The sequence below is a fragment of the Cydia splendana genome, chromosome Z, assembly GCF_910591565.1.
Source record: "Cydia splendana chromosome Z, ilCydSple1.2, whole genome shotgun sequence".
NCBI lineage: Eukaryota > Metazoa > Arthropoda > Insecta > Lepidoptera > Tortricidae > Cydia > Cydia splendana.
In genome coordinates, this window is record NC_085987.1 from 35,256,094 (window position 1) to 35,268,661 (window position 12,568).

Below are 12,568 nucleotides of genomic sequence, written 5' to 3' on the forward strand. Positions count from 1 at the left end.
TTTCCTTTAATAGGATAGTAAAATGTAATAAAATTGGTAATCATTTCACATTAAAATGGTGTTATAATTTTGTGTGGTAAAATAGATTTTTTTGGTATTAAATTTTACTAAATCTGGTGATCAGTTAAATAGCAGCCATTGATAATTTAGCTTACCTTGGCAGTTTTACGCATAATGTCTTTCCAGGATTTGTCGACAATAGTGAACAGCCTAGTTTCATTGGGCAGTTGTCTTTGGATATCGGGGGCGGAGAAGATAACCTCCAAATAAATCCATGTTTGTTGGCATGCGAACCATTCTTCCTATTAACATAAATTCCAAGTTGATGTGAATAATATAATATTATTCAATCCAATAGTAAACAATACTGGTTATAATTTAGACACAAAACACGGAAGGTTTTAACTTCAAACCCAGCTCTCAATAACTGTAATATTAATTCTAGTTAGGAAAAAGTACAAAAGATAAAATACCCACCCCTCTTTATTTTCACAGTTAAGGACTGGCCACAGTAAACTTCACGCGGAGCATACGCCGCGTTTACGTCATATACCTATTTTGCGGCGTCAACGGTGCGTCTACGTCTTCTTTAGCAGCGGCGTGGTCGATCTTACATCTAATGTAGCTCGAAATCGATTACGAAACAATTCCAAAATATTCGGCTTTCTTCTGTTCGTTCTCCTTGATTGTACTGTTTTACATTATTAAGAATAAAACATACTTACCAATGTTTTCGCGAATATATCCAAATTCTTGGCCCATTCTTCGACTCTACTTTTTATAGGACCACAATTCCTTGAACTCAGGATAGTACTGATGTGGATGTTACTCTCGTCCACAGCAGCTTGGATTTCCTCTAAACCACCAAGGACGAATACGTCGCGTGCATCCTTGTGGAGCAACACAGGCAGTTCCAGGCATTGCCATATGTCTTCCACCTAAAATTAAATCACAGAATAAGATAAAACATTTTAAATTAGCTACATCAGTAGGACCAATGAACCATCACTGATACTCGTAGTTTAATACAAATAATAGATAAGTATAGATAGATTCATAGGTACAGTCAACGGTAAAAATATGGGTGTAGACAACTTACTCAAAAATATGTCCCATCGTTCTTAATTCACTGACATAAGAGTTATGGGACATATTTTTGAAATGATTTGTACACCCATATTTTTACCGTTGACTGTACGTGTTTCTTATTACGCCAGAGCACTTCAATTGTAAATATGAGTAATGATAATGAAACTCCGTTAGTATTATCATAATTTCCAATAATATGTATTCAGAACTATTGTCGGATCCAAAACAAAGGTAATGTTCTAGTGCTTATTATTTATTACCAAGAGCTATCAAAATATTTAAGATCCATTAAACTTCGATATAATAAAAGCATAAGCATTATATCTAATAGAGTACCTTCTTAAGTAAAGCTTCGAGCCCGGCCTCCGAGCTAGCCTGGCCAGCCACCTCCATCAGTTCATCGGGGTGCTGAAATGCTTTCCATTCTTCTAGTTTATTTAACGTAATGACAATATCTGGTGTGATGCGAACTTTCAGTATGTCCTCAATTTTAACCCAATGGCGTGGTTTAAGCGCAGGGTTGCGTAGGTAAGTCATCACAGGCAGCTAAAACGTAAGTGTTGAAATTGGTTTCGGTACTCACATGCACCTGAGGTCATGTACAGAATGAACATTCAGTATTTTTTTTTTCATAACTATAATCATCTACGGCATTTGTCGTCTACCCTCCTCTTTTTCGGAAGTCGGAAGTGGAAGTAAACAAAATATATCCCGTAGGTATATTAAGCTCCCAACGCAGTTGTGAACTTTGTATATCGAGGTAAATTAAAACCTAACACTAGTTATCTTTACAATACGTAAATTATGTTTTGTAAGTTAACCTTTTCTTTTACTATATCTATTCTTGCTTTACAAGTCGGCAGAATTTTATTAGGAGGTAAGCCTTTATCCAGCTGATTGAAAATTTTTCCAAAGTTGATTGTTGTGTTTTGCACATCGTCGACGTTGATCGTGTTAAATGGCTGTTCATACCTACAATCAAACAAGTAATACGTAAAATAAAATACATTTAAATATATAATTACAAGCTCAATTCGTTACTAAATATACAACATACAACGCTTTAAAACGTATTTTTTCTAAATATTATAGTTTACTATTTATTTATTAAAATTCCAACTGGGCAAAGAGGGTGCTAAGGTGGCCAAAACCGGGGCATCTGCTTAGGTGCCTATTATTGTGAGATTGTTGAACTCATTTCATTAACATCTCAAAAAGCTATCTACTTAAAATATGGTGAAACAATAACGTACAATTGTGTGAAAAATTCGTTAAATTCTTTAGAGGATTTCCATAATAACTGTCTGAGCTTGACATCGTTTATAGCCTCCTCGAGTTGCTCCATTCTTGCTGGCGGAATCTAAAAAATATAAGGTTCAACTCTCTATTGCTGGTTAGTTACTTAGTTGAATAGCATCAACAGTATTGATTTGGATGTGCAGTCTAATAATGATCGGCTGAAGTCGGGCCGCACTGGAGCGCATTTTCAACATGCCTATACCGACATTATGTATGGCGGAAGCGATGGAGTCCGCCCCGATCCGACCGAGTCCGAGTGGAGCCGACCAGCTTGCGGCCGTACAAAAGTGAAATGCGCTCCGACTCCACCCGTATAAAATCGTACTTCAGACGATTTTTATTCTGAATTTGACAGCTATTCGTGATGGCACTGTACGGCTTCGTACATGATGCGGTAAATCTGATTGTCATAAATTAATGTTTGACAATTTAGTGGCCACAACACACATTCAACACCCAGTTTCTGTGGGGCCCAGTACAGAAATCATCTGTTTCGGCTGTCAAACTAGGGGTCACGTTTTTTTCATAAACACCTCTCTATTATAATCAATAACTCTTTGGTAGAATCTAAAATTAATTATCTCTATAGCGTTCCTGTTAAAAAACCTTACCTTGAAAATTTTCTGCCACTCTCGCATTTGTTTGTCTCTTGCAGTGCAGACAGCTAGTTTTTCGGTGAAGTCATCGAGTACTTCCATTACTTGATCCATGTCAGAATTAATGTCATATAACCACGGTTGCTATAAATATTTAAGATAGTTTTATTTATATATAGGTATGTAATCCGAAAATCATGCTGGTTGCAACTTTGTCCGCGTAAATGTCGTTTAACGGAACTTGGTACCCCTGTTCTTACTTAATTTACTTCGTGGTTTACGAGTATTATTTGCTTTGCGTCGCTATGTGCTGCATGTGTTTTGTCATTTTCGTTTGTCATATATATGAAAATTATTTAATGCCGTAATTCGAAAAGAAGCTAAGGAGTGAGTTGCCGGAAATAATGATTTCGGAATAAGGTAATATGAGCTGTTTTTGAGTACCAACAACTAACGCCGAACATTAAACAGACAACCTTTAATTATAGGGTATTTTCCTACTAGTCAAATCAGTTACTTTTTTAGAACTGTCAAAACGATTTGCTAATGTGGAATTTATATGAAACATTACATCGTGACGTCACGGTCAACTCACCTACTTTTTATATTTCTATCCGATTTATTAAATATAACTTGTGTTTAAAAATAACTCCTATCTGTGTTTTTCTAATAATTATCTGGTGCTTTATTTCATGCATGGTGTAAAGTATTATAAGTATTAGTGTTATTGGTAGAATTATTATAACAGAGTTGTTACCGAGACTTCCTCTCTAAGTTTGTTCACATCCATCATGAGGTCCATTATATCCTTCCCGATCTGGCTGGCAAACATGCCCGCTAATTTGCTTCGGGCTTCTACTTGGAGGTCCACGTTTTGTCGCAATGTTACGAGCGTCGCACTTAACCCTTAAAATAGTGATGTTTTCAATAGTTCTGCCTGCGTTGGGTGAATCAACTTTTTCTTGTCACTAGTTGCCATGGTTACGGTCTCCTGGGTCACTCTTAAATTACTAGTTTTTCGTATTTTAAATGAACCAAATTGAATTTTTTGGTAATTATATGGCCTTTCCATAATGGGACATCTACCAAGCACATTTGTAGAACATGGTACAGCAGTTCTTCTAACAAACTATGCTACTCCTGGCCGATGGGACAGAATAACAACAAGAAATAGTTTATATACACACTCTGAATAATAGTAGACTACTTACCTAGATATTCAGTCATATCATCAGCTGCGATGGGGATGTTGAACTCTCCCATGAGATCGTACAACTCACGGAGATACTCCAGCCGCTCCTCTAGGTGCGCCAACCTGCTTTCCAAGGTGTCAAGCATGAAGTTGAATTCAACCAGCTCCGCTGCAGTCTCTGGCTCCTTCGATATGTCTTCATTAATACTCTCGGCTCCAGCTACTATTTCGTCAATACACGCACGACCGATTCTGTAACAATAGTTATTTACAGAGATCGGTATTGGGTGAGCTAAAATACCTATTCTTAGCAAGAGGACATAATATACAACCACATACAACCGAGTAGAAAAATATTTTTATTTCATGAATACCGGGTATTCAACATTTACCCGGGTACTTAATAGTCGTATTGTTAAAAATACATGTTTTTACTTAAGGGTTAAAAATACATGTTTGTACTTAACAGTCCGCCGGACGGTATCGGCCTGTCAGTTAGAACAATATTTTGACAGTTCCGAACAACTGACAGGCCAATACTGTCCGGCGGACTGTTAATCAGTGGGCCCCTTTACAGTACGGGATGTTACATGTTAATCTAAAAGCTACAACTATTTTTAGTTACATTGGGTAGCATTTTCGTCAAACTTTTTATCTTTTAGGATTTTCTCATAGATCATGTCAATGTTTCAGAATATGTTTGTTAAGTAGATACATGTATGTTTTAGACTTTTTAGAGTACTGGGATAAATATCGAATACCCGGTATTCAAGAAAAATATATTTATACCCGGTTGTAATTATACTCTATATTATGTCCTCTTGCGAAGAATAATAGATATTTTAGCTCACCCAATTCCGATCACTGGTTATATTTACGATAGAAGTGCGAAAAATATGGAATCAGCAACGAATGGCGATTATTAAAACACGACTGCAGGGAGTTTTTAAATCGACACGAGTTGCGAATTACCTATTCGCACGTGTATCGCACAACGTTTTACAGTACATATGGCCCTTTAAATTTTCGACGTAGTTACGTATTGTGCTTATTATAACACAGGGTGTCGTAATGGAGCACCAGACGTACTGTAAAGACAATTATTTCAGTACAGATCCTGCCTTTACAAGTGTACACTGCAATTTGTATAAGTATCTACAGTTGTTATTAATCATAAACTTACTCTGGAGTTGTAGCAACGATCACATCGAAAAGTCTTCGTGGTTGAGGTCTAAATAGCTCTTGGAATGGACACAAGCATAAGAATATCATCCCCAGGGGTTGGTAACTGACGACATCTTCTATGACCTCCATCTGTTTATTAAGCCTGTCGGCAAGTTTTCTAAATGCTTCGAGATCTCGTTCATTCATTATCAGATCTGTATCCATTTCAATTGCCTCCTTGAAGTTTTCCATAAAAGGTACCAATCGTTGAAGGAATTTCCCAACGTGGGCGTAAGCAGATCGAATGGAATTGGGTATATAAGTGATATCATCCAACATCTTCTTGTCTTGGTTCATTAAGAAATACAAATTTGGCGAAACTCCTGCTGACCATTCAACTTGCTTGCCCATAATTGTGGGCTGGACGAATATTTGCAAGGTTTCCTCATTTAAATAATTGTGAAAAGTTCGAACACTTTCATCCCACGCGTTAGTGATTTTCTCAAAATGTGTGAATACAATTTCTTCACTAGGATTGAGTTCAAATGTTCCGTCTGGCAAAATATAAGCGTCCACTTGAAACAGCGCCCACTAAAACATAGTTAAATTGAAGTAAGTACCTATATTAAAATACCGGACAAGTGCGAGTCCGACTCGCCCAACGAGGGCTCCGTACTTTTTAGTATTTGTTGTTATACTCGTAGCGGCAACAGAAATACATAATCTGTGAAAATTTCAGCTAAGTATCACGGTTCATGAGACAGATAGACAGACAGACGGACAGTGGAGTCTTAGTAATAGGGTCCCGTTTTTGCCCTTTGGGTACGGAACCCTAAATGTGAATGTATTGCATCAATAGATTCAGATAGATAATTCTGCTTTCCAATAAAAATTACGGCAAATGAGGTCCCTTTTCAGTTAAAACATTATTTAGCATGTAACCGCCTTGTTTTGCCGCATGCATTAATTATTACCGTTTGATGGAAAATTGGCTTAACTGGATTTGTGGGCAATTGAGATAATGTATTTTACCTATTACACACCTTACATGTATTGGTTACTCTTGGTATAACTTCGAGGACTTCATCCACCTCGCTGCCCAATAACCGGTCTTCACTGGGAGTAAACTCAAGATGGGTTCGCAGCAAACTTGCTATCATGTCATTAGATCTCTTAGTTAGACGATACAGCATGTAGTTAGTCATATAGTCAGATAACATTATAAAACTGGAACATTTTTACAAGGTCGGTTAACCTTAAAAATAATCATAGGTAATGGAAATCACGTTTCACGTTACATGTGGGGCAAGTGGCTCCATCGGATCCAGTGCCTCAACGACCTCTATCCGATGAAATATGACCGATTTATTTTTTGCAATCAGAACGAAAAGGTGCACCCTCATACCTGATAAACTAAGCGCAACTATTACTCATACTCTCTACATTTATAATAGGGAAAAGGTACTCATCCTATACGGGAAACTTGTTCCAACTGAGAATCAAAACTGTTGTTTACCATGCGAGTCGTTCGCAATATTTCCTTTTGTTCGCTTTTTCCGTGTACGACATGCCGCCTGTGGGTTTGCCTCTGATAATTTGGAATGGAGGTATATTCCTGTCGTCGTATACGAAGCCTTTCAAGTAGAGAGCAGCATGACATGCTTGGGTTAAAATGTCCAATACAACTGCTCTGTATTCTATTAGCTTCCCTCTTATATACTCGAGCCTTTGCACCTGTCAAACAGTGGGTAACGATTGATTAGTGAGAATTGTATAACTAATGGTCGGTTGCACCAAACCGTCTGTCACCGTTAAAGCGTTTCTTAATTTTATTGTATGGGAGGTTTCATACTAACTACACTGCTGATGGACGTTAATCAGTCCGTTAAATGTGGTTGGTGCAACTGGCCTTAAATGAGCTTTATCTTCATTCATTATCGTATCGATCACTTTTACCAGTTACCGTGTAGCTTTTACCGTGTAGCCTTAGGTTTTATAACTAATAAGGAATTATAAACTGAAATAAATGTCATATACTAAGAAAAAGTGACCAAGGCCTCCAGTGCCCCCGGCTGGAATCGAACCAGCGACCAGCGTCCTCTGCTATCGCGGCACTAGGTACTTTTTCTTAGTAGTCATTGACATTTATTTCAGATTATAATTTATATAGTAGTTTTTCTACTTGAAACAAAAACAAGTGATGAGAAGACTCCATCGACGGTGACGAGTGTGTGGGAGTGCAAGTTAGGCATATGCTAGCAAGATTAAGCACGTTACGCACGTTAGTTAGGTTATCAGGGGGTCAGGGGCATAACACAAATTTAGCTATAAACGTTGCTGTAGGTATTTTTAAAGGGTCCTTTGCGTTCAAAGGGCCCTTTGGCGGCGTACAGTGGCGGCGCAACGCAAAACTAAATTTAATGTAGGGAAGGCAAATTTTGCGAGGCCCTCTAGTGGCCAAACTGTGCATATGTCGTAGGCCGATCGTACGATCAGGCAGATCGTAATGTTCCTGTGTAATGTTTTGACGATAGTCACATCAAACCAATATATAGGTAGGATAGGTTCGTTAGGTTGCTTCAGATGCCCGAAGGGCAAACTGCCCAGAAATAGGAGCCCCGCGTAGCGGGGCTCCGTCGACTCGGGGAACGAGTGAAATATTTTCACGTTTCACGATATGCCTAGGAATTTCACGATATGCCTGATCTTACGATCGGCCGCCGACACATACACCATTTGGGCGCGTTACTTACACCGCGAGGCCGTAGGCGGCGGCCCACGTCGCCTACGCCTAACGCCGCCCCTGTGCACTTACATGTATACCTACATTTTATTGTGCTTACCTCCACTTCTATGAAGTAGAAAAAAGCAGTGTCCATGTCGCGAGATATATCTGCGAAACTTTTCATGTACATATCACAGCACATGGCCTGAATGTTGAGAAGAGCTTTACCGAGAACCGGTGTTGAAGTAAATAATTCCTTGGCCAGTTTGTTCCGTGTCTTATTATATTTTCTGAATAATAACGATTTCCTCCAGACATAAAAGGCTTTCCAATACCGGTAAACACGGAAAAACTTTATCTGTGAAGTAACAATTGAAACACGAATAATGACAGAATGGCACTTCTTCACAAATGTGGATTGGGGCAGGACAACCGAAACAAAAAACAAAAAAATAAGGAGATACCTAAACTGAAATAGATGTTATATATTAAAGAAAAAGTGCCGGATCCGACCCTCACCAATGGAGGCTTCGTCACTTTTTCTTTAATATATGACATCTACTTCAGTTACTAAATTTATCAGGGGTGTCGCCAGGGGGTGGCAGGGGGAGTCAGCTGCCTCCGAGTATAAACCCATATAACCATTCCAGTCGCAGAATCACAAAGTGGTAACTAAATGTCAGATGTGTCGTAACAGAGTCCACACAATGTGTCTAGAATTGTTTCGAAACAAAGTGTCGTCGCCGTGTCTACACTTTTCCGTAACAAGGTGTCGACACATTTGTGTGCGGTTTGCGACTAAATCTGACAGCAAATTTGTGACAGCAAATGTCAATATAAAATACCTCTTGAAAACCAAGGTTTGTCAAACTACTATTAGTGTCTCGTGTGCTCGTAATTCTAGTAAGTCATCATGGGCAATGCAAATGATAATAATCGACCGAAACCATATAAACACCCAACACCCGTCAACCTGTTACAGAAAAGTTTTTAAAGAAATTCAATAAGCTACTTAGGTCAGGCAACGAATGCTCCAAAAGTTGTAGAGGGAAATGCTCGGAACACAATTTTTGACTCCGTAACTCGGTTTGACAAGTTAGGAGGTGAACATATCAAAAGTCCCCGGCCGTAGCCCTTGAGCGGGGGGGAGAGAGGGGGCTTTGAAGGTCCCATTTTCCCGTTTTTCGATTATATCTCGGAAACTATGCATCTCAGCGACATGGCCACTTATACAAAATGAAAGTTAATTTAATTTGTTACAAGTTTATTCGTCAATTTTTTCGATATGTTGAATAGTTTTTGAGATATCCGCTCTTGAAAGTTTATTTAGGGCTCTCAATTTTATCTTGATATATCTATATCAGTGAAGGTGCTAGGCCGTGTTTGGTATCGTTTTCGTATAAATCTGGGGTGCTGAATCCATTTAAGATATCACATTGACACCATTCCACAAAATAAAAATAAATCTTTTTAGGGTTCCGTACCTCAAAAGGAAAAAACGGAACCCTTATAGGATCACTCGTGCGTCTGTATGTATGTCCGTCTGAATACACAAAATAGTTCTTTACCTATAGATGACAGGAAAACCTATTAGAAATGTGCAGTCAAGCGCGAGTCGGACTTAATGTACGGAACCCTTAATACGCGAGTCCGACTCGCACTTGGCCGGTTTTTTTGAAACTCTTCTTGACGCTTAACCGCTGAACCGATTTCGTTGAAATTTGGTATAGAAATAGTTTGCGTCCCGGAACAGGACATAGGATAGATCTTATAACCAAAATCATCTTTTGAAGGTGTGAAAAGTGGCGTGGAAATTTGTACGGGAAATCAATAACCGCTGAACCGATTTATATGAAATTTGGGATGGTCTACATCTTTGATTTAGTTAAAAATGATGAAAAAACATGACTTCAAACCTAAACTTAAACAGTATTAACTTCAAGAAGTCAATTAGTGAATTCCCCCCTACACCTCATTTCACACCTTTAAAGGTTGATTTTTGAGATAACTTATTATATCCTGTCTCGGGACTCAAAATATATGTGTACCAAATTTAAATTAAAACTGTTCAGCAGTTTAAGCGTGAAGATGAGTTTAAAAGAAAGTATTTTAATAAGTTTATATGTTTTTACTTCGGAATGGTGTCAATGTGATACCTTAACTAAATTTGGTACTGCGAATTTATACGAAAACGATACCAAACATGGCCTCGTAGCTTTACTGTTGTAGAAGTCAAAATAAAATTGAGAGCCCTAAATTCTTATTACTTGGCCAAACTTGTGTAGAAGGAAAAGGTAAAATAAAAGTCTTCGGCAGGAATATAAGACACAAATATATTTTTTTTTTGCGTTACTATTTCATTCATCAAATATAAACATACCTTGATTTATATGATCTGTGATTATACTATTCTAGTGAGATCCTCATAGATAAACAAAAACATTTACTTAAAAAATTACAAGGTCGAAATGTCACGGAACTTGTGAGAGTAATATGTGAAAAATATAAACTTTTATGACAAAAAAAATCTGGACACAATTTAAGAATCACCCAATTGCGTCGAGGAATCATCTGTATTTTTGCTTGTTTCATTACCTCCTCGCTTCTTTTTTGTCCTTTGTATTCTGTAGCAATTTGTTAGATCTGAAAATACAGATAACTTGCGTCGTCACGGATGTCGATTTATAGGTTTTAGGGAGTGCAGAATTCGAAAACGATGATCATTTTATAATCCAAGATGGCGGCTACGTATTTTGTCATAAAAGTGGAATCCATAATAGTCGTCATTTTCGAAATCTGCGCCCCCTAAAACCTATAAAACGACATCCATGACGACTTTTATGACATAGTGCATGGCCGCCATCTTGGAATCCAAAATAGTCATCATTTTCGAAATCTGCGCCCCCTAAAACCTATAAAACGATATCCATGACGACTTTTATGACATAGTGCATTGCCGCCATTTTTAAATTGAAAATGTTATCATTTTCGAAATCTGCGCCCCCCAAAACCTATAAAACGACACCCATGACGACTTTTATGACATAGTGCATGGCCGCCATTTTGGATTCCAAAATGGTCATCATTTTCGAAAGCGGGGCCCCCTAAAACCTATAAAACGACATACATGACGACTTTTATGACATAGTGCATGGCCGCCATCTTGGAATCCAAAATGGTTATCATTTTCAAATTCTGCGCCCCCTAAAACCTATAAAACGACACCCATGACGACTTTTATGGCATAGTGCATGGCCGCCATTTTGGAATCCAAAATGGTTATCATTTTCTAAATCTGCGCCCCCCAAAACCTATAAAACGACACCCATGACGACTTTTATGACATAGTGCATGGCCGCCATTTTGGAATCCAAAATGGTTATCATTTTCTAAATCTGCGCCCCCCAAAACCTATAAAACGACACCCATGACGACTTTTATGACATAGTGCATGGCCGCCATTTTGGAATCCAAAATGGTTATCATTTTCTAAATCTGCGCCCCCCAAAACCTATAAAACGACACCCATGACGACTTTTATGACATAGTGCATGGCCGCCATTTTGGATTCCAAAATGGTCATCATTTTCGAAAGCGGGGCCCCCTAAAACCTATAAAACGACATACATGACGACTTTTATGACATAGTGCATGGCCGCCATCTTGGAATCCAAAATGGTCATCATTTTCGAAATCTGCGCCCTCTAAAACCTATAAAACGACACCCATGACGACTTTTATGACATAGTGCATGGCCGCCATTTTGGAATCCAAAATGGTTATCATTTTCTAAATCTGCGCCCCCCAAAACCTATAAAACGACACCCATGACGACTTTTATGACATAGTGCATGGCCGCCATTTTGGATTCCAAAATGGTCATCATTTTCGAAAGCGGGGCCCCCTAAAACCTATAAAACGACATACATGACGACTTTTATGACATAGTGCATGGCCGCCATCTTGGAATCCAAAATGGTCATCATTTTCGAAATCTGCGCCCTCTAAAACCTATAAAACGACACCCATGACGACTTTTATGACATAGTGCATGGCCGCCATTTTGGAATCCAAAATGGTTATCATTTTCTAAATCTGCGCCCCCCAAAACCTATAAAACGACACCCATGACGACTTTTATGACATAGTGCATGGCCGCCATTTTGGATTCCAAAATGGTCATCATTTTCAAAATTGGGGCCCCCTAAAACGTATAAAACGACATCCATGACGACTTTTATGACACAGTGCATGGCCGCCATTTCGGATTCCAAAATGATCATTATTTTCGAAATCGGCACTCCCTAAAACCTATATATCGACACCCATCTCGACTTTTATGACAAAGTGTTTTGCTACCATCTGCATGCAAGACATTTCTATTATTTTTACGTACAAAAATGGCCCCCTGTCAACTTTCAATCGAGATTTAATCGATAATTTATTCCATTACTATTCAGATTAATTCAATTTCAATCTATGTTAGGTCGACTAAACTAATCG

General features: G+C 38.4%; 1 protein-coding gene across 1 annotated transcript in view; it reads right to left on the minus strand.

Moving 5' to 3' along the window:
- LOC134803983 (dynein axonemal heavy chain 6) overlaps positions 1-12,568 on the minus strand; it is a 91,914-nt gene that overhangs the window by 71,511 nt on the left and 7,835 nt on the right. The window contains exons 6-17 of the mRNA XM_063776840.1: positions 8,184-8,423; positions 6,857-7,074; positions 6,384-6,567; positions 5,360-5,931; positions 4,196-4,428; positions 3,742-3,890; positions 3,000-3,128; positions 2,343-2,449; positions 1,911-2,061; positions 1,426-1,635; positions 726-938; positions 156-302 (exon numbers count right to left, since the gene is read on the minus strand). Coding sequence (XP_063632910.1) covers positions 156-302; positions 726-938; positions 1,426-1,635; positions 1,911-2,061; positions 2,343-2,449; positions 3,000-3,128; positions 3,742-3,890; positions 4,196-4,428; positions 5,360-5,931; positions 6,384-6,567; positions 6,857-7,074; positions 8,184-8,423 — 2,553 coding nt within the window. The remainder of the gene's footprint in view (positions 1-155; positions 303-725; positions 939-1,425; positions 1,636-1,910; positions 2,062-2,342; positions 2,450-2,999; positions 3,129-3,741; positions 3,891-4,195; positions 4,429-5,359; positions 5,932-6,383; positions 6,568-6,856; positions 7,075-8,183; positions 8,424-12,568) is intronic.